General features: G+C 34.6%; 2 protein-coding genes across 3 annotated transcripts; one reads left to right on the forward strand and one right to left on the reverse strand.

Annotated features, from left to right (window-relative positions):
• The first annotated feature begins 2,706 nt into the window (after positions 1–2,706).
• Positions 2,707–5,534, forward strand: LOC148307694 (17S U2 SnRNP complex component HTATSF1-like). Its single transcript, XM_088262986.1, has one exon. The coding sequence runs from the start codon at positions 2,846–2,848 to the stop codon at positions 4,538–4,540; it is 1,695 nt and encodes a 564-aa protein (XP_088119112.1). The 5' UTR covers positions 2,707–2,845; the 3' UTR covers positions 4,541–5,534.
• A 3,816-nt stretch (positions 5,535–9,350) lies between these two features.
• Positions 9,351–19,573, reverse strand: LOC148307695 (uncharacterized). 2 transcript variants are annotated; one of them, XM_088262996.1, is made up of 4 exons: positions 19,517–19,573; positions 17,235–19,392; positions 15,798–15,992; positions 9,351–14,762 (listed from the first exon to the last, which is right to left on the reverse strand). In XM_088262996.1, the coding sequence occupies exons 2-4, from the start codon at positions 19,365–19,367 to the stop codon at positions 14,682–14,684; spliced, it is 2,409 nt and encodes an 802-aa protein (XP_088119122.1). In that variant the 5' UTR covers positions 19,368–19,392; positions 19,517–19,573; the 3' UTR covers positions 9,351–14,681. The 2 variants fall into 2 exon arrangements, with proteins under 2 accessions (XP_088119122.1, XP_088119123.1); XM_088262997.1 differs by having other exon boundaries at positions 17,235–19,408.
• Positions 19,574–20,956: the final 1,383 nt, after the last annotated feature.

Genomic DNA, 20,956 nt, shown 5'->3' on the forward strand with positions numbered 1-20,956 from the left:
TATTAAATCAATCAATTGTATTGCAAAATAGTCGGAAAATCGGTCCCGAAAATGATGTGCATGTGTTAACTGAACCAGCAAAATCATTAGTGCTAATAATGGATAATCGAAATTCCAATGTGTGGAATGTCGTATAATATGTATTCGCATTTGAAATCAGCATATAGTGTAAATAAATTGGGTGGTTTGATAATACTCTTGTTTACCCTATTGCTTCAGAACAGCATATCCTCAATACATATCTACCATTTTATTTCAATATCTATGGTTACCATAGATCAACCGGTGTGCCAAAATACAATACATAGTAGGTAGGTACTTAAGTCATTACATATTATTAAAATGACTTACCCTAGATTACAAAAACTTGTAACGAAAAGTCCTCAAAAACAGTCCTGATGGTGACATCAGGACTGTTTTTGATATCACTCAAGTATCATAGTGATATCACTCAAGTCTTACACAGATTTTCACTTGACGGGGCACTATGCGAAGATTTGAGAGTGGTCCATGATTAGAGCCTTGCGCGGCTCCCGGGGTTGGTCCCGTTGACGACAACCAGCTGGTAGACTAAGCGATCGTTGCGTTCCGATAATGTGACGGCCCGCAGCTGGAAAGCTGGGTGGTCCTCGAGATGCAGGAATCTGGTGTCCCTGGAGGGGTAGGAATCTAGTGTTCTTGGGTGGACGGCGGACGTCCTAGATGAGGATCCTAGATCCTCAGATGAAGACGGCACCTTGCGGGAAGGCGGCCTTGGATGCTATGTAGTGCTGGCTACATTATGTCGTGGCGGCACTTCACACGATTTCTACTCGCGGCTGAGCACTTGGCTGACTGACTAAGTGCCGAGCTTGGGGCTCGGATGGAGCTCGATGGCGTGCGCGTCGCGACCTGCGCGGTCCGGGAATTGGCGTCGACTGGGGGTGAGGCGTCTTCAGCTCGCGACCTACCCCTCCTAGGCCGTACTGTTGTTGGAGAAAGAGGGTCGTACTACCCCTATCGCTTACTCCTTACCCTAGTTAATACTAGTCTCTTTCGCACTTTTAATCTACGTACCTACTAGTAAACTTAAGAAGGAATCTTATAGTGGCTTACTTGCTCTAAAGCAGAGGTTCCCAAACTCTTATCTCGTAGACCCCTTGCCTTACCTGATATTGATTTTTATCAAATTCATTAACTTCAAATGTATTTTTGACAGCCGGTATATGTAGTGTTACTCACTTTGAACCACACATGTTAGGTTTTATACATTTATATTTTAAATTCAAATTAAAACATAGACCCCTTGCAAGTTGTCATAGACCCCAGGGGGTCGATATAGACCACTTTGGGAATCACTGCTCTAAAGCTTAATTACTTTTGAACTAAATTCCAATGTAACTGGTTATTCGTAACAACTAATTAAAAGTTAACAAAGTAAATTATAATATGACTTATTATTAACTAACAGATTCTTAATTTAACTGATTACAATAACTTTAACTTATAATTATTACATAAAATAATGAATTAATAGAGACTCCTTTCAGAGTAGTGGTTGACGCGTTTGTCAACCACTCGAAGTTCAGGTTCGATTCCTGGCAAGGTTGATTTTAATGTAAAGTTTAATTTTTAATTTTCATTGCTATTTCAAGTTTCCTAAATGGAACTTAAAGCGTGTAGTTTATATATATATATATATATATATATATATATATTTATATTAATATTTATTATTTATACATCCATATAATAATAATAATAATAATAAATTTGGATAGCTTATATAGCGCCATTGTCGTAAAAAAAATACCTCAAGGGCGCTTAACGGTGAATGAATTGTGGAAAATATTATGGTGGAAATGATTTAGCAAACAAATGTGTTTTTAGTCTTTTTCTAAAGATCATCTCACTCTCACTATTTCTAACCATTGGTGGAAAAGCATTCCACGCCGTCGGTCCTGCAACAGCAAAGGCACGCTCGCCAAATTTAGTGCGTTGGTTGCGAGCTGGTAAGATAACTTTGCCCATTGCAGATGTTGTAGCCGATCGAAGCGTGAGACGTCTATCAACCAATTCATCTGGAATACACAGCTCCTTAAGATATGTATTGCCAGTACATATGGGAGTGCCTTATGGACAAGTACAAGGAAAGATGGAGGAAATTAGGCAATGTAGTGTGGCGTTCTATCCTCTCTCAGTATTCCACTGCGGGGAGGCGGTGAAAGGGTAGTTACAAAAGCGGCATGATATATTGTCGTAGCCTTGAGTCGGCCCGTTTAACGACCTTTAGACGCGAACGCCGAAAAAAGCCGATTTTTCTAACAACGAAATGAACACGTTGTCGCTACGCTGAAACGTATTCATTGCAAATAGCCGAACTTCCCTTAATTGCCCATCATAAACATTAATGGGTCTGTTTCATTGTTCCGAAGGAATTCTTTTACAACACAAAATAGTAAAATATATTTTTCTAAAGAAAGGTTAGGCTTTGTAGAAACCCGTCGTTGTTTTTTTTTTGTCTGATAACGAACAAATGATCTGCGCGCCTAAAAGTGAAAATTTTAAGAAGAAAAACGATTTTTTTTAATGTAATATTTAAACACCCAGGTTATGCAATATATCAAGTAAATTGTATTTTTTATGATCCGTATGATCACTCTGAGTTTTAGAACGCAACTTTACAAAGGCAAAATAGATGTTTGGCTCTATGGTATGTTTTGACATTTTCATGAAAAAAAATTGAAGAAAATAACGTCCGTTCATTTTGTGGTTATATTTGCGTTAAATGTTGTCTCTTTGCGTATTTCTCGCTTTTAATTTAGTTGTAAATGTTGGGATGAAAAATTCTTAATTCCATTTCAAAATGGCAGATAAACCGTCAAAAATTGGTTTTAAAATCAAGCTAACTGATGAAACGTCGGAAAAACTAAGACAGGTGGAAAAACTAAATATTGCAATCAAAAGTGCTTCTGATTCTCCATTAAAAGTGGAATCCTCTGATAAAAATTCGGTAGATTTGGAACGAAATATAATAGACAAAACCGATGATCTAGAATGCTCACAAGAGCAAAAGCCTGGGTCGATCGAGGAAAAGACTTCTGATGCTACAGATAGCGTTGAGGTGAATGATAATACTAACGAAAATGATTCAAACAAAAAACAAGTATCGCTTGATCAAGAACAGATTTCCGATAAAGATAAATCAATAGAAAATTACGCGGAACATATTCATTATGAAGGGGAAGTAGCTATTTATACTGATCCAGTAACTAAATACGAGTATACTTGGTCTACAGATCTGAATGAGTGGACTGCGAGAACCAAAGATGCTGAAAATATTCCCATTGATTCAGAAACTACCACAGAAGACACCGGTAAAAGAGGCTTTGAAAATGATACACATACATACACGGATAAAGATGGCTGTGTCTATGTCTGGGATATACAAAAAAACGCTTGGTTTCCTAAAGTCGATGACGAATTCCTGGCTCATTACCAGATGTCGTATGGATTTGTTGACAATACTACTCCAGAGAAGGTCGAGGATACTGATACCAAAGATGAAGAAGCTGCAGCTCAGAATGCTAAACGAAAAGCTCCCCCAGAACCGCCCAAATGGTTTGATGTTTCCGAAGAACAAAACACAAATGTGTATGTTTCAAATCTCCCCTTGGATATAACGGAGGAAGAGTTTGTGGACACGATGCAGAAATGTGGCCTAGTGATGAGAGATCCCACAACACAAAAGATGAAAATCAAACTGTACACGAAACCCAATTCCAAACAACTCAAAGGTGATGCTCTTTGTACGTACATAAAAATAGAGTCAGTCGAGCTAGCGTTGAATATTCTAGACGGTTCGACAATAAGAAATCACAGAATACAAGTCCAAAAAGCCCAATTTCAAATGAAAGGGGAATACGACCCTACTTTAAAACCTAAGAAGAAAAGGAGGAAAGACAAGGAAAAGATAAAGAAAATGCAGGAGAAACTTTTCGACTGGCGTCCGGAAAAGTTCAGGGGAGAACGCTCTAAACACGAAAAGGTTGTCATAATAAAAAACGTTTTTGAACCGGCCATATTTGACACGGAAGTGCACTTGATTTTAGAGTTCCAACAGGACTTGAGAGAGGAATGCTCAAAATGCGGCGATGTGAAAAAGGTTGTTCTTTATGACAGGCATCCAGAGGGAGTCGCCCAAGTCACGATGAGTGAACCGGAAGAGGCAGATAATGTGGTGAAGCTGATAAACGGAAGGTGGTTCGGGAAGCGTCAACTCAAAGCTGAAATCTGGGACGGAAAGTCCAGGTACAAAATGGAGGAAACAGACGCAGACTTAAATAAAAGACTCGGCAAATGGGAAGAGTTTTTGGAGGATCCCGAAACTAAGAAGAAAAGGGAAGCTTTAGAAGCTGAAAATGTTAAATCACCAGAAAAAGTTGAAAATCCAACAAGCAAAGAAAAGTGTCCAGCAGAAGAAATCACCGTCGTTGAAGTTCTCTTAAGTTCTGTTAATAAACAAAATACAGAAAGCAATAATATTGTTACAGAACAATAAATTTTGACGTTACATATATTATTATTATTTTACTTCAATCTCTGGTAGAATGAAGAAGAATGAATATAAGTATTATAATTGTTAACACGCATACTAGTATTTTGTAGTCATATGTTGAATTGCAAAACTTTCTTGTACATTTTAATTTTATATAGGCCTTGTTGACATAATGTCGCCCGACTCTTTGTTATAGACAATTATACCGACCATTTAAAAAAGAGTATTTTTAATTTTCAACAGTGGAAAATGCTTTCTTTTTATAAATGGTGTATTGGGCAAAAAATTAGGTTTCTATGCACAGTGATTTGCATCGCTAAGGGCGCTTGTCCACTACCACGAATTTGACCGTGCGGCAGTCCGGTTTTGAAAAATGAAAGCGACTACGACAGTTAAGCGTGATCGAATTAACGCGCAACGTGTTCACGCACCGATCCGAAAAAAGATAGACAAAAGCACAAGCCAATCATCGTTTTAAAACGCTAACTGACATGCTGGATGGTAGAATTCCGTGTAGTGGACAAACGCCCTAAGACCCAAGTTTATCTTTCACTGATGAATTAAAAGTTTTACTACTTTGTTTTGACAAAGTAGTAAAACTTTTAATTCATTCCGTTTGTATTATCTATAAGTTATTTGTAACTGGGTTATTTACAAAAAGAGTACTGGGTTAAACATATTTTTACCAATTTTCTGGATCTTTCTATTAAGAAATACCATATTTGTGATTTGATAATTTAATTTTTTCTGCTGACATTCCCTGTAAAATCTGTCATGGAGCAATAATGCATTAAAATAATGCTCACAATAATTGAGAACTTAATTTTTTATACCGCATTTTTTCTTTGTATCTTAAGCATTGTATTATTAAATGTGAAATAAATGTTTGACAAAATATATATTTTTATTATTTTACTTGCATAATTATGTCAATTGTCTGTTGCACAGTTAACATGACATTGAACCCGTCCAAAACAAAACATTTCTGGGTAGCCACACCTAAATGACAGGATTTAATTGATAACACCACACCACCCAAATCAAGCCGCTTCCCCGGCTGTCGAATTGGTGTGTTCTTAGATTCTAATCTCTCCCTTGAGACTCGAATCAGCTAAACATGTTTATTCGGATAAGGCAAATTAAAAGAATTCGCAACATCTGCTAGTTGAAGCTGCCCGTCGATTGATAAATATGTTTGTAGTATCTATAAGTGATCATTGTAATGGTATATACACGTGTCTATTATACAATAAAATGATGAAAATCGGCCTTAGCGAGTGTAGCGAGTTTTTTTTTTTAAATTTTTAAATTCAGTCACATCACCCCACAAGTCATCACCTGCACTGATTACACTCCGCTGAAAGGGTTGAGTATAAACTCTCTAAGAGTCTAATCATGTATACATAATATGGCTCCAGAGTATCTAAAAGATCTGTGTATTCCGGACAAATTGGTTGATAGATGTCTCACGCTTCAATCGGCTACAATAACAGCACGGGTAAAGTGATCTTACCAGTGCACTAAATTGGCGAGCGTGGCTTTGCTGTTGCGGGACTGATGACGTGGAATGCTCTTCCACCAGTAGTTATAAATAGTCAAGAGTGAGATGATCTTAAAAAAAAACTAAAAATGCATTCGTTTTCTAAATCATTTCCACTATCTCCTTTTCCCCAATTCCATCACAGTGAAGCGCCTTTGAGGTATGTAGTATTTTACGAAAAAGTCGCTATATAAATTATCCTAGTTTATTATTAACCGTCTTCAAACATTCGTGAGGCTAAGTGGTCTGGAGAAAGCCAACTATGCGATATTGTCAAGACTTTACTCCATCAAATTATTTACAAATAAACTGATATGACTACTTAGCAAGTAAAATAAATGATTCAAAAGCATCCTCTGAATTTGTTTAGATGTGATGTTATTACAAATGAACAATATCATAAGAACACTAATATTGTGAGCATACTGCAAAAAGTGACCGGGTCAATCCTTGTAATATAAAAAGTAAAATTAAAATATTACTTTAATCTGGTCACAAATCAGAAATTAACAAAAGGTTAGAAGTATAAAAATAAAAGGAAGAAAAACAATTTTGTATCCTATTAAAATAAATAAAACAGAAATAAATATAAATATTTATTTGAAAAAAAATTATAATGTACAAGCTTAATTAAAAATAAAAGCAAGTATAAACTTCTAAGATAAAATAGTCATAAATTTGTTCACAAGGACTTATCATTATAAATACATGTAAGATATTTATTGTTCACTTTTGTTCATAATATTTACAATCCAATAATAAAAAGATCAGAGATAGTAAAGCTTTTGATATGGACATGCCAAACAATACTAAAATCACAATCATATTGGCTTAATCTATTAAGTGTTCAACTCCCTTAGGGATTTATGTATAAAGCTGTAAACAGCATATAGTAAAATGTATTCATTTGCCCATCAAGCAGAATTCTCCGATTTCAATGGAACATAGGGCACTGCACTGGATTAATACTGTTAACTTGATTGTTAATTACATCAAAGCAATCTGGCCTGCACTCATATATTCTTCTTTTTCTCCTAACCTTCATCCGCACCCAATGTATTTTGATTGTTGATTACGTAAAGGCAAGTCCTGCGATTCAGCTAAACGCCGAGAGTGATATTAAAAGCAATCTATAGGAGTGGAATATATTTGATGGAATAAATGAAAAATCAGGGCAAAGTAATGGTTATTAGGAAAAGAAAAGTAGCACCAGTGGCTAACTAAAAGGTTGGATACCCATACATTCTAGCTTAAGTAAATTAAATAATTATCTTCATAACAAACTTTTGTAGTGCGATTTGCAAATTTTTTGTATGGAAGTTCGGCTGTATATTGTTAAATGCAAATGTTCATGCATGGTTTTCGAAATATTACTAAATTTCACCCTTTGATTAAATTTTTACATTTTTAATCTCCTTGAGATTGCCTAAGTGGAATTGGCCACTTTATGTATTAATCCGTCGATTCATCAAATTGAATTGCCAGCGTGTACTAAGGAAGGTGTTAACCTATTTGCCAAATTAGTTTACATCCCTGATCTAGATAATCTCCTAAACTATCTCCTTCCATCCGCAGTCCAGAGGCTATAAAGTTGGCATACTGGCAAGTTTTTTATTCTAAAGTCTCCTCACTAATAACCCAATAGTTTTCATCTTGACAAACAGGCTAAAATTCTCGTTATTTTTATGACTGAAAATCTTATTTTTTAATTCTCTGTATTTTGTACATAACAAACATAAAATATGGTAGTTTTGATTTAGTGTCGAATTCCGTGGTTTCACACAATTCAATATGTCAAAAATGGTCCTTTAAGTGGTGTATTTGAATCAGTTAATACCATTTCTGCCTTAGGCGATTTATTTAGGTATTAGCACCCCTTTAGGGTTTTCTTTCTTTAAACAAACTTACACAATAATCTTAAAATTATAAAAATGAAAAAAGTTAATCTCGACATCCACATTAAATTACGAATAATGTATGCAAATGCATTTGAGAAAAAAATACTAAAATCACATTAAAACTAATGATATACATATACATAGTTCACTAACAATGAAAATTAAAAAAAAGACAATATTATACAAACTTACAGCAGTACGAATTGAAATATTGATTTAAATTGTATTTACATAATATAAACAATTGAGAAGAATCGCGATCTTAAATTTAAGAGCTAGGCTCTTGTCGATGCAGTAGTTTTTTATCATTCACTAAAAAATCCACCAAAAAAATATTTAAAAAAAGATATAATTTTTACATGTTTATGTACGTTAAAAAATTTTATCGGACAATCTGGCACATTGTGAATCCGAAATAATACTTTGTTTCGAAGGCTGTTAGTGAAATAAGCGAATAGGAGAGCAAAAACTCCTTTCCTTAAACTGCCCATCCACATTCTTTCGTTTGCATAACTCCCTTAAAAATTAAATATATTCCTGCGTTCAATTTGACCTTTCCTTAGCATAGTGTCTGAAATCTAAAATAAAAATAACACTACATATCTTTTTTATAGTCTGGTTGTCACTAAATCTACCAAATCAATTAGGGCAACTTACAGTTGATCAGTTTTTACTGTCCGCTGTTCTGTATATCAGAAATCAGCCACTCGAACGAGGATACTTCTATAAATATCTGAGATGCCTGGTAGCCGACCAGAAAGATATCAGGTATCATAGAGAAAGCATAAAATGCATTTATAAAACTGATTTTCAAGCAAGCGTTTTCTTGAGATTTCTACACAAGAATCGTTTTCACCATAATTCTGTGTGATACCAAATCATGGACACGGATGAGTAAGTGGCTGGAAGCTACATTTGTTTTAAAGTGCCACAACTAGGCGAAACAATTGTCACAAAATTGAATTTTATGTGGTTTTTTAACAGTAAAATACAACTTCGTAGACTCAAAATATCAGTGTTTGATTTAACATTTAATACATAGCTGGAAGCTTTTGCGATATGGGTGTGCAAACTGATGTCGAGAATTTTATAGACAAACAGTGACAGATTCCGAGACTGGTTCGGAAAGAGCATTACGCGACATCCCTGTTTTGAGTTACGGAGCCCCAAAGTTCAGATAATAGCCAATCTCCAGAGTATAGTAGAAGATGGCACTTTAAAAAGTCACTAAAAGATCACGGATGGATGGATTATATGAGTGCTCTAACTACATTTTGGTATATTTTGAGATATTTGGCGTATGTTATCAACTGATCGTTATCTACAAATATAAACAAACAAAAAAAATATATAAAATAAATTACGCCTAGTTTTCAAGCTTATAAGACGCTATCTACATTGATTTTTCGAAATAAACTGAACTCCTCAAACGCTAACTACTTAATTTTGACAAAGCATAAAGTTTTAAAACGATTTAATACATTATTTTATCGTGTTTTTGAATGAATAATACTAGTTTAGAATTTCAGATAAAACCGTTAATTAATAAAAAAAAAAATGTTGAAAAAATCTTCTAAGCTCTCTCTTGTAAAGTAACAGATTTGCAGATAGAGTACTTTACGTAGGGGCCGTCGATATATAAAAAGCTTGAATTAATATTTACTAATTGATGGCGATTAGAAATTTTTTCTTACCCTCATCCACACCGAATGGTGCATATGGCCCTGCATCCCACAGTTTTATATTGATCGTAAATTATATAAAGTCAGTCCTGCGTTGCAGGTAACAATATAGGATGATATTTAAAAAAATATTAGGGCAAAAAGTCACTAATATTTTAGCCATATTGGGAATTGAAGTTAAATGTACTGACCACTTTATGTACTATGAAGCCGATAAGAAGTACTATGATAATAAAATACAGCGTTTGCAAATTGTGTGTATATACAATTGGATTGCTACAAATTTATGAACTGCAACTAAGAGGAGCTGGCTAAAAGAAAGATTTTAATCTATTATTTCCCTCAGATTCCTACTTCTCTTACTCCTATTTTATCTTACTTCTTCTATTAAATTCCACGCTCTTGCGTGGACAATGAAATGGAACTAAACTTAAATTATTTAAAAAAAATTTTTTAACATAACTCTAAATTTAACACCCTCTTGTGACTAATGTCAAAATGTTCATCTCATTTATTGTTTCTTTTTACATTTCCGTTCACAGTAATGACAAGAAAAGATCTCATTAAGCAGCTGACAACATTATGAGATAGTTGATGCGAAAAAGATTACACTTCATTCTGCAAAGTAAAACATGGTGACTGACGTATATCGATTCTTAAATGACATGTTGAAAAATTTAAAAACAGAAATGACACGAAAAAGTATGTCTTAATTCCTGGTTGAAAAATACAATAAAATTGGCACATTAAAATACAATTGTAAAAATAAATGCAAATGGAGGTACAATTTGTTCAGCTTGATGGCACCAAACAATGGCGGTATATTATGGAAATAGTGATATAATCAATTTTAAAATCTTAAGTTAATGAGATACAAAAAATGGCCATGGTTTAGTTGCGTAAAAACAATGTGCAAAAATACTTAGTTATAAAATTAAAAAGGTACACCATTATGGCTTCATACATTGTGATATAAGGTATTCATAACATGATATGTGTATTTTAAAAATAAACACCTATGTGATGAAATATGCAAAGCTATAAAACTTTTTGATTTAAAAGTAATATTATCAAAATAAATTGACATATCGCTCACTCCTTTCAAGAACGACATAAATCAAAAAACTCGATTTTTCAGAACGTTTTTAAAGTTTAAAAATATAATACAATGTATTAAAAATAAATATCAAACCACTTACTGAACTTTTTACTGTGTAACAGATCTTTTTAAGTAAAACCTGAAGGTTTTTTCTCCATTTGAAAAATATTTAGTTTATTTAAAAAAATAATTAAACAATACCTTTTCTTCAAAATGCAAAAACAACACTTTCTGTCCTGTGGCGGGTAAATATTAAGTTAAAAATATGCCGCTTCTGCTGAGATATAGTAAATTTTCTGGGCATTCCGAAAACATGCACAACTGAAAATTTACGAATTTTGATTTATGACGTTCTTGAAAGGAGTGAGCGATATTGTAAAATGGCTAGTAATTTTTTTTTTACATGTTTAATTTAATTTGAAAAAAAGTAATACAAATATCCAAATTTTGAAGTGATGAAAAACACTTCTGATGGCCTTGAACATAGGAGAGATCCGAGTTGTGATAATTTATTTAAATCACCCTTACATGCGGTGTATTGGGCGGTTTACCGGATTGATGCAGTATTATCATTACTTTGTATAATATTTACAATCGAATGGCAAATTAAACATAGTTAAATTAGTTTACAAAAAATACTATAAACATGTTACCATTATTACAACATAAAAATAGTAAAAAATTATTTGTACCAGTTTAAAAACAGTTTTTTTATATAATATATTTGTACTTAAAAAAAATATAGGTATATAAAATAAATGCAATTATTATGACCCAAAAAGAGCTTGATACACATAAAATATTAGTACAGTAAAAGCTCTTTAATTCGAAGAATGATAATTCAAATTTTGCTATAATTAAAGTGATATTTCAAAATTCTTGTCACTTCAACGGTGTGTTCTTACAAAACTGTCTATAATTCCAATACAATTAAGTACACTGTGATTGGAAATTGTAAGGAATGTGGGTATGTTGGTGGTACATGGGTGAAAACAACATAGCCGCAATCGTGTACATACCCGTATAGTCTGGCAAGGGCATTTTAGATTTGTCTCTCCTAGAAATCAGTATCTCACTTGGAACTACTTAGTAATACCTATTTGTAATAATCCAAAGTCTGATCCACTTCCTAAGTATGTGCATAACAGAAACCATATTTTGGCTGAATTTATAAATAAAATGGGACCAAATTGATTTTGAATATAAAACTATAAAGAATTTAGAAGTTGGGAAAATTATCTAACTACCCCGCTAACTCAACTGACAGATTGCGGCACGCGTCGTGTCGACGCCTATCCGTAAGTGAAGGAGGAATTGGGGAATTTAACTGTTTACTTGGAACCAGGAACTACCCTTTCTGTTATAACGTTTTTTCTTCTTCTAACCCCTTATCTGCACCCAATGGTGCATAGGGCACTGCATTGTATACAAGCAGTGTTATCTTGATAGTTAAATACACGGAGGAAATGTGATCAGCCCTGCGCTTCGGGTACCAGTCCAGGGTGATATTAAATAAATATCAGACTGAAAAATCACTAATATTTGTTTTGACACTCTTGGGAATCGAACCAGCATGGTAGCCTAGCGCGCTAACCACTACACTATGGAGGCGGACTGCATTGATAGCTGCTGTAAATCCTTTAGTTACAGATACCCACAGATGGATACCGAACAAACGATTCCATTAGTAGACGGAGATGAAATTATTTTTGCAAATTTTGAATCCGTCAATTTCGAATTACTGAGCTTCTAGTGTACTTAACTTTAAAAATATATTGATTCAATTAATGAGATCTATTGGTTGGTATTTTAAGAGTGTGAACATAAAAGAGGAATGGACAATTACCATTTTAGAGTTTAAATCCTTTTAAACCTAAATAATGAGAGCTTCAGTTGACGAGGGGAGAGTGCCAACGATCTTGAGCAAATTAATCATAGTTCTTAAAATAATATTTATATTAAAAAAATATTTGACATTAAAATGTTACTTTTATTTATGGTGCCACGGCATAGTTCGGCTGTCTAAACTCAAAACACATTTTTTTTGTCTCACGTTTTTTTGCATTTTTGGACTAAGTAGATTCTACAAAGTCCAAAAATGCAAAAAAAGCGTAATACAAAAAAATATCCTAAGGGATAAAAAATATCCTCGGCTGTCCAAACTTAAAACACAGTAAGCTGTGTTTTAAGTTTGGACAGCCGAGTTGCGTTGACGTTCAACTGCAAAACTGACATTGCGGGGTCGATTCTCGCCAATCGCAAAATGTACCTTCCCTATCCTTACTATCCTACCCGCAACAAGCCTCTAAAAATAGAAGCTTTTAGGTTATTCCTTTTTATTCAAAAAAGAAACCGTTAATTTTTAACATTCATAATTATTACACTTAATAACAAAACGATTTATATTTCTGGCCTCAAAAATTCTGTAAAAAAGTATGGGGCTATTTAAAATTCAAATTTTTGATGTGTACGGATCTCTCTCATTATGTTTAATCAGATTTAAAAAAATATATTAGATATTTTATTTCTTTCTAATTTATTTATTATATTATTAAAACATAAATGGCACAATATGAAAAAGTTTGGCTCTCCAATTTTAAAACCAAGTAAGGGATGTTTGATGTTGAATTTAATGAATCAATTGTTTTTAATGAAAAATCTCATACAGCGATAACTGCATTTATTTTTAAAATGTGGCATACGCTGATAGACCTCACTGCACCATCAAACGAATATAGTGAAAACGTTTCATTGTTAATTTAAATTTTACTTAGTAAATACCACTATTTCTTCAAATCTATCCTGACACATGTTTCGATGCATTCCGCATCAAATGATAGTGGTATTTACTAACTTAAATTAAAAATGGATAGATTTTGCCCCAAAGTTACTGCCGAATCAATTTATGAAAACATTTATTACTTGGTCTTAGATGGTTAGAAGAACTTATTTATGTGTTAATGTTTTAATATTTTAAATAAAAAAATCAGATCCATCGATTCAGTTCTAACGTTTAGTACCTACATGGTAAGTTTATGGCAGATTTGACACCCTCCCTCAGGTATATATCAGGTACCATTGACAGCAATTACATCAATAGAAAAACAATTAAAAATATGTCACTTCTTCATGGCCAGCCCAGAAGTATGTTATGTATACAGTGAAACCTCTGTCTATCGTTTCTCGAATAATCGTTTTCCCGGATGTGCCGTTTATTTCATCTACCCCGAATTCATTTTATACTAAACTAAACCGCATTGATCGTTTCTCTATCACCATTTACCGCCTTTATCGTTCGAATTAAGCTGCATATTTGATGCATTTTGTCTGTTTTTTTACATTCTTTTCAATTTTCTTACATTCAACAAGCAACGTATGGGATAGAAACTATCTAAAGCTCGTGCAACTGATAGCAGGAGAGGTCGATATTGATGAAAAGGAGCCGCTGCCTGTACCTGCATTTCCTGAAGCATGCACACTTTGAAAGAAAACTGTCTACAACGCACATTCAATAACCGATGCTGAAAAAAAATACTATTTGCAAAGCCGAAAATATACTATTAACTTACGAAAATAAAACAGTTAAAAAACAATTTTTTATCAACAAACTTTAGTTTTTTTTAAAAATTCTATTCAGGTTTGTATTTTTTTTTAATAAATACATTTGCATCTGAAACCTGTATTCTTCTTAGAATTCTAGCCTACGAATGGTTATGCAGATTGGGAAGACGGTATCTTTACTCGGTCGTATATACTTGTGTATTGACCTCTTAATCCCGCATTCATAGTTTATTTGAATAGGTTCCTTTAAAAACGATAGATAGAGGTTTCACTGTATATAAATATAAAATAGATATATTACTAAGCATATTGTCTTATAGTCAAGTGTTGCACAATTTTTTTCATGGCATTATTTGCAATAGAGTTACTCAATGCACAATGCAAAGTCATCCACCTCTTCTAGCATTGAATTAAAGCCAGCAGCCCACTCTTCAACTTCTTTTTCCTGTAAGATTAGACAACATACATATTAATATTTGAAAGATTCTGGTCTTAAAATTCTTATAGAGTAATAATCGAGTCAATATGTATTAAAAATCTCTAATCTGCAAGAACATTCACTCATTTCAAAATATTTAACGCTTATAACTTGGACAAATAAAATTCAATGTTCCAACCTGTAGACTCAGAAAAAAGAAAAATCTGTATAAAAAAGGAATGTGTGATTTCAAACACATGAGAAAAATATAATTTTTTAGTTGTAGCTCTGCACACCGCACTCTGACAGCGATAAAAGAAAGATTGAAATGACATTGTTCGTCGCTTTTATACTGCCTGTGATGTCATGGTGCGAGTGTTGCCGGAGTGAAGCCGGCCGCAGAATCATTAGTCAGATAGATACCAGAAATTTATAAATGTCAAATGAGAAATCTAGTTCATAGGGACAAAAAAAGAAGAAGAAAAAAAAGCAGTGAGCTCCTGTGCCTTCCATTATCACATTGTTTGTGGGAAACGCTTAAAAGCGTCTTTTACATACTGTTGGTAGAGAGCGGGAGACTCTTGAATGTGTTATATTTGCTTACTTTTGGTAGAGTGCGAGATGTCAAAAAACATTGTACAGATCGGAATTAGGTTTGCGGTTGCTTGTGATTACACTGAGGGTCAGGCGACAGACTGTCTGAGTATAATTAGGGCGTTTGTGCACTACACGGAATTTTACTGTCCGACACTTCAGTTAGCGTGATAAAATGATGATTGGTTTGTGTTTTTGTCCATCTTTCTTCGGATCGGTGCTCTTGATCGGTGCGTGAACACGTTGCGCGTTAATTTGATCATACTAAACTGTCGTAGTGCTTGTGCTGTGCTTTTATTTTTCAAAACTGGACTGCAGGATGGTAAATTTCTGCATAGTGCACAAGCCCCCTTAGGGCCGGAGTTGATTAAAAAATCGATCGACAGCAATGTTTTAATACACGTAAAGATCATTTTGATAGTTAAATTTACAGGAATACACATGATTTTTAAAAAAATAACATGTTACCTCTTTCTTGCTTTTGGTAGTGTGTTTCTTTTTCTTCTTAACCAATTTCTTAGTTTTCTCTTTACTAGATGAAGAGGAATCTGACATGTAATCCGACTCCTTGTCCTCGCTAAGGTAGTTATCTAACATCTCTGGAGGAGGTCTCAGGAAGGTAACAGTAGGCTTTTTCTTCCTTCCATAACTCTTGCGAGATGGCTAGAATTGTAAGCATTTTTGTGATTAGTAAGAAGATTTGCACCATGTGGTATAACTAGAAAAATACTCTTTCCTGTTATCCAGTAATCTGATACATTAGGGGTTGATGAAGTGCCATTTTGGTTACAATGTGACTACTTTGTCCTTGCCATCATGTAACCAATACATGATGGCAAGTAGAGTATCATTGAAAAGTTTTTTTTTTTTTTTAATTTTTATTGACCTAATCAAAAAATTTTATTCCATACCTAATATGATAACAGAGTTAACAAATTGAAAGCAAGTAATCTGGCAATTGGATATTTTGACTATATAATAAAACAACAACTATATAGTTACAACATTTTGAGTGTGTCCAAATACTTGTCCACAAAATCTGGATTATCTCCAATTACAGGAGTTATTTTCATATTATTTTTTGACATCTTATCAAAGATGAAGAAGAATATTTAAGTATGGGCATTTACGAGTTTAAGAGTTTCTGCGTAATAAAAAGCTTCTTTACATCTCACCGATGTCTCTAGTGAAGTTCTAGTGATTCAAGAACAAGGTTTCTAAATTGGTTCATATATATAGAACTTCCAAGAATTTGAGAAGTGTGGTTGTCATAATGCGTAGAATTGGTGAATGTTACACGTGTAAAGTGATCACTTAAACCAGCCTATGACGGTCTTCAGCCCCGTAAATGCCCAGACATCTATATTCTTCTTCATCTTTGATGAGATGACAAAAAAAAAACTATAGTTTTTTAACGCCTTTTTTTAAAAAGGAATAACCCGCAAAGCCCTACTTTAAGTTTGCAGGTAGGATATTAAGGATATAGAAGGTAAAATACATTGCGAACACGCAGACCAATTAAAAATAAATCATTCTTGAATTAATTTTGCAATTGGCGGGAATTGAACCCGAAATGCCAATTTCGCAGTCGAGCGTCTACCCAACTACGTCACGGCACCTGTCCAATGGTAAGGATTCGTCATCACCGACATCATCAGACCAGTCTGATAATAGTTGTTGTTTTAATACATGAAATGCCATTCCACCAAAATATTTTAATTATTTTTTTAAAAATAATTAAGAGAGTGCATTTATAAAAGGTAAAATAAAGTAATTATTTACTATACAGAACCAGTTAAAAGGCAAATAAAAATTACAAAGCAAAATATATTGAATTTGATCAGTTTACACAAAATTTCAAAGAAACCTAAAAGATTAGTTGTATTGAAGAAAAAAAATTCTTACCTTAGTGTAATGGATAACTTTGGGTTCATCCACATTCATGGGATCTTCAAACAGACCCAATTCACTTTCACGACTCACTTGTTGAGAGTTATCTACAGAATCCATTGCTGTATCATCTTCAGTCGCATTACTGGAGTCACTGTCATTAATTGGTTCTTCTGCCGGCTGAATTTCATCATCTTTCTCAACCTCCACTGCTGGAGTCTCCGGAATGACTTCTTTATGCTTGGCGATGACGTTTAAAACATCCGAGATGGTCGCTCTCGTAGGCAGGTTGACGGGCGGACTTATTTCTTTTAATATTCCGCGTGTTTTCAATGACTTAGTTCCACCTCGGACGTCGTTTATATTTTGAATTTTACGGATTTTCACCGGGGATATGTTTTCTTGATCGAATTCCGAGGAATCTTCAAATCCGAAGCAGTTATCAACCGTTGGCTTTTCTTTTGCTTTTACAGGACTGACTTGTGCAACTTCTTCCGACGAAGAATCCTTTACACTCGAGTCTTTTATTGGGCTGGGTGGAGTGAGATCGTCAAAGTTGTACGGTTCTTTAGGTTTCTTAGGAGAATGGGGCCGCTTTTTTGTATGTTTTTTCATCGTTTCCTCGTAGAAGGACAAAATACTAGTCTGTTTGAAACTGGAAGTCTTTGAATCGTTGACATATTTAGTAGGTCGTTCGGGAACACTCCGTTCTCCGAATCTCTTGTTGTCATCTAAACCTATAACGTGGAACGTGTCTCTTTCATAGGATGGCGTCATGGAAGCCTTCACGTAAAAGTTGCACGGCCATTTCCTGACTTCGTTGTCGTAATTGACTCTCCACGGGCTGGCGGCGGGTTTTTGCGCCGATCTCTGGATCATGCTGCTGCTGGCGGCCGGAGCGTCGGAGAAGCAGCTGACGCTGCGGATGTCCGGGGGGTTGGAAGATTCGCTGTTGTCTTCCGGAAGACCATCATCATGAGGGTCATCGTTTATTCCCAGCTCCATGGGCGAGGATGGCCGAGGCGAGTAACAAAACCTGGCTTTGGGAATAGGAGATAAACCGTGTCCGGCGTGTTCAGAAACATTTACTGGAATTATATTACTTTCATTTTGAATATTATCAGGTGTCGGCGTTGGTTCGACGAGAGTCGGTTGGGTAGGACCCGGTTGCGCTGCAGTCTGTTGAGTTGTAGTCGGTTGAACTTGAGTCGAAGCCATATTTCGCGCTTTCATTCTCATAAGATTTTTTATTTTTTGGTTGTCTTGAATCTTTTTCAACTGTATAATAAGATCGTGCAAAGCCGCATCCCCATTTTTAGAATTCTTCACATTTTTCTTTCTCTTAACACTGGGATTTTTAACGACTCGCTTTTTTTTCGGTTTCGTCGGTTCTTCAGTCGGATCAAATTGAAATTCATACAGAGCTGACCTGTCGGGTGTAGGAATTTTAGGTTTTTCTAGTAAAGTTATTTTCTTTTTATATATCGGAGTCGTGTTCTTTATTCCAATATTGGCAACTTTCTTGGGCGAGACAGATTTGGGAGTTGGTATTTCTTTAATCGTTTCACAAATACTTTGCACAATGCTTTTCTTTTTGATTTGTTCTTTCAAGTTTTGTTTTGAAGATTTCTCACTGGCGGGAGTAAGTTGTTTATTAGCGGCTCTGGTGTTATGCCTGCTAATAACTTTCACGGGAGATAATGTCGGAGTTTCTAAAGCAGTTTTACGTGCAACTCGTTTCGATGAAGTATCTGCATTAGTTTTAGATGAATCTATATCGAGTGATGTCGTAATGTTTATTTTGCTTTTGGGTAGTGGAGTGCTAGAAAACTCGGGGATAATACTCTTTCTACTAGAAACAGGACTCAATACGTGATCATTAAACTTAGATGGTAAATTGACGGCCCGTTTTGGCCTTCTACTGTCAGTATTCTTGGTAATATCGCTAACACTCGTCGAAGCGGAGGCGCTGTCTGAACCCGAGTTAGTTTTGTCAGCAAGAACCTGTCTTTTATTACGTGCTCCATTCTTCGCAGGCTTTGGGCGTTTGGTACACATTTTTACACCAGAATTTTCATCTATCTTGACACTTAGCACTGTTTTACAAATAGAAGGCTCAGTTGGACGATGACTTCGCAAAGAGCGCATATTGAAAATCAGGTCACTTCGGCATCTAAAATTAAAAACGGCTTTGTCAAATTTGAATCTAGTAGTTGAGAAAGAGTAACATTAATCAATACGGTTCGTAATATGAATGGAAGAATGTGTTTAAACATATGATATAATTGATTTCTTACTTTTTACGCCGCAGTGACAAACGAGGCACAACAGTTAAAAGTTAAAAACAATCAAACGACTTTTTCTATGAAGTTTTAACCGCCTTTTGCGCCATTTTGAATGACCAACATAAGCATTTTGAAGTTGGCAACAGTACACACTACTAAGTTTATGAACAGTACCTACCGCTCATAAGTATTAGCTTACTATAAATGGGGTGAATAGAAATTGAGGGAGTGAAGTGTTTTTGTCTAGAAATATTCACTAATAAATTACATTATATTTTAGTAACTTTAAACATAAAGACTAAATCCACTCACGAGTAGGTATAGGCTATGAAACTTATAAAGTTGAAGCCTAAGAAGGGGCATGACAGTCAAGCGGTGTTGCATAAGCCGTAGCTAGATTTCAGAGTCACTTGGACGTTAGGTAATAAAAAACGAGGAGTGAATACAAATGATTTTTGAGAAAAAAAATAGGAATAGCCTAAAGTAATGTTATATTACGTTATTAGAGCACTGGCTATTGACTATGAAAATCATAGTACGGACAAAATGTTCAAGCATGAAATATTTATTGTTGTGTAAGTTAATGATTTTAGTAATGGAGTGATTAAAAACAACTTTGTGAATTTGCCTATTCTATTTGGTCCGGATAAGAGGGCGTAAAATGAATACTAGATCCTTCAAAATACTGAAACCTGGTATTTATTAAGTGTTTAATTATTTATGCGTATTTATTACTTTAGTCAGATTTTTTTATCAAAAATCAATTAAATGCGGATAAGACAAAAAAAGAGGTCTGAAAAAATTATATTCGTAGGTAAATTAATCATGCATGTTAGAATGGTGACTGACCGGAGCATATAGTCTTAACGTAACGTCGTAACATAGTTCGCGGCGAGCATCAGCGAACATCCGAAACTATGGATAGAGCGCTCGGCTCGCTGTACTGACTGCATGAATGCTCGCATCGTAACGTGTTACGTTACGACGAAATGGCTCCGGTCAGTCACCATTTTTAGGTTTTAGTACGTAATGATGATGCTAATTTACGAAAATGTTGTTTTCCGATAAGTGAATTTTTAAAGATATTAATCATGAAAATATTTGAAATTTTAAGAAATACAAAGGGAAACTTTAAATTGTTTTATATCTAGGTAAATATTATTAATTCGATATTCCTCTCGAGAGAATTTTTTTTATTAATTCACTGACAGGAAAATAACTAATAGTTGAAATGAATTTTTCATATGCAACATACACAACTGGTAATTTTGTTGGTACAACATATTCTATCTACTACTATTACCATCACGCCGTTTCCCCGCAGGGGTAGACAGAAAGGATGGAATGTCACACTCTTCTGTTCTGACATACACTCCTCACCTCCTTCATATCCATACATCTAGTCATACATGCCCTCCGATTACGCAGACTTTTGACACCACCAGATTTTAG

This window comes from Brachycentrus maculatus, unplaced genomic scaffold (assembly GCF_059751285.1).
Source record: "Brachycentrus maculatus isolate JH-2025_06_01 unplaced genomic scaffold, ASM5975128v1 h1tg000195l, whole genome shotgun sequence".
Classification (NCBI taxonomy): domain Eukaryota; kingdom Metazoa; phylum Arthropoda; class Insecta; order Trichoptera; family Brachycentridae; genus Brachycentrus; species Brachycentrus maculatus.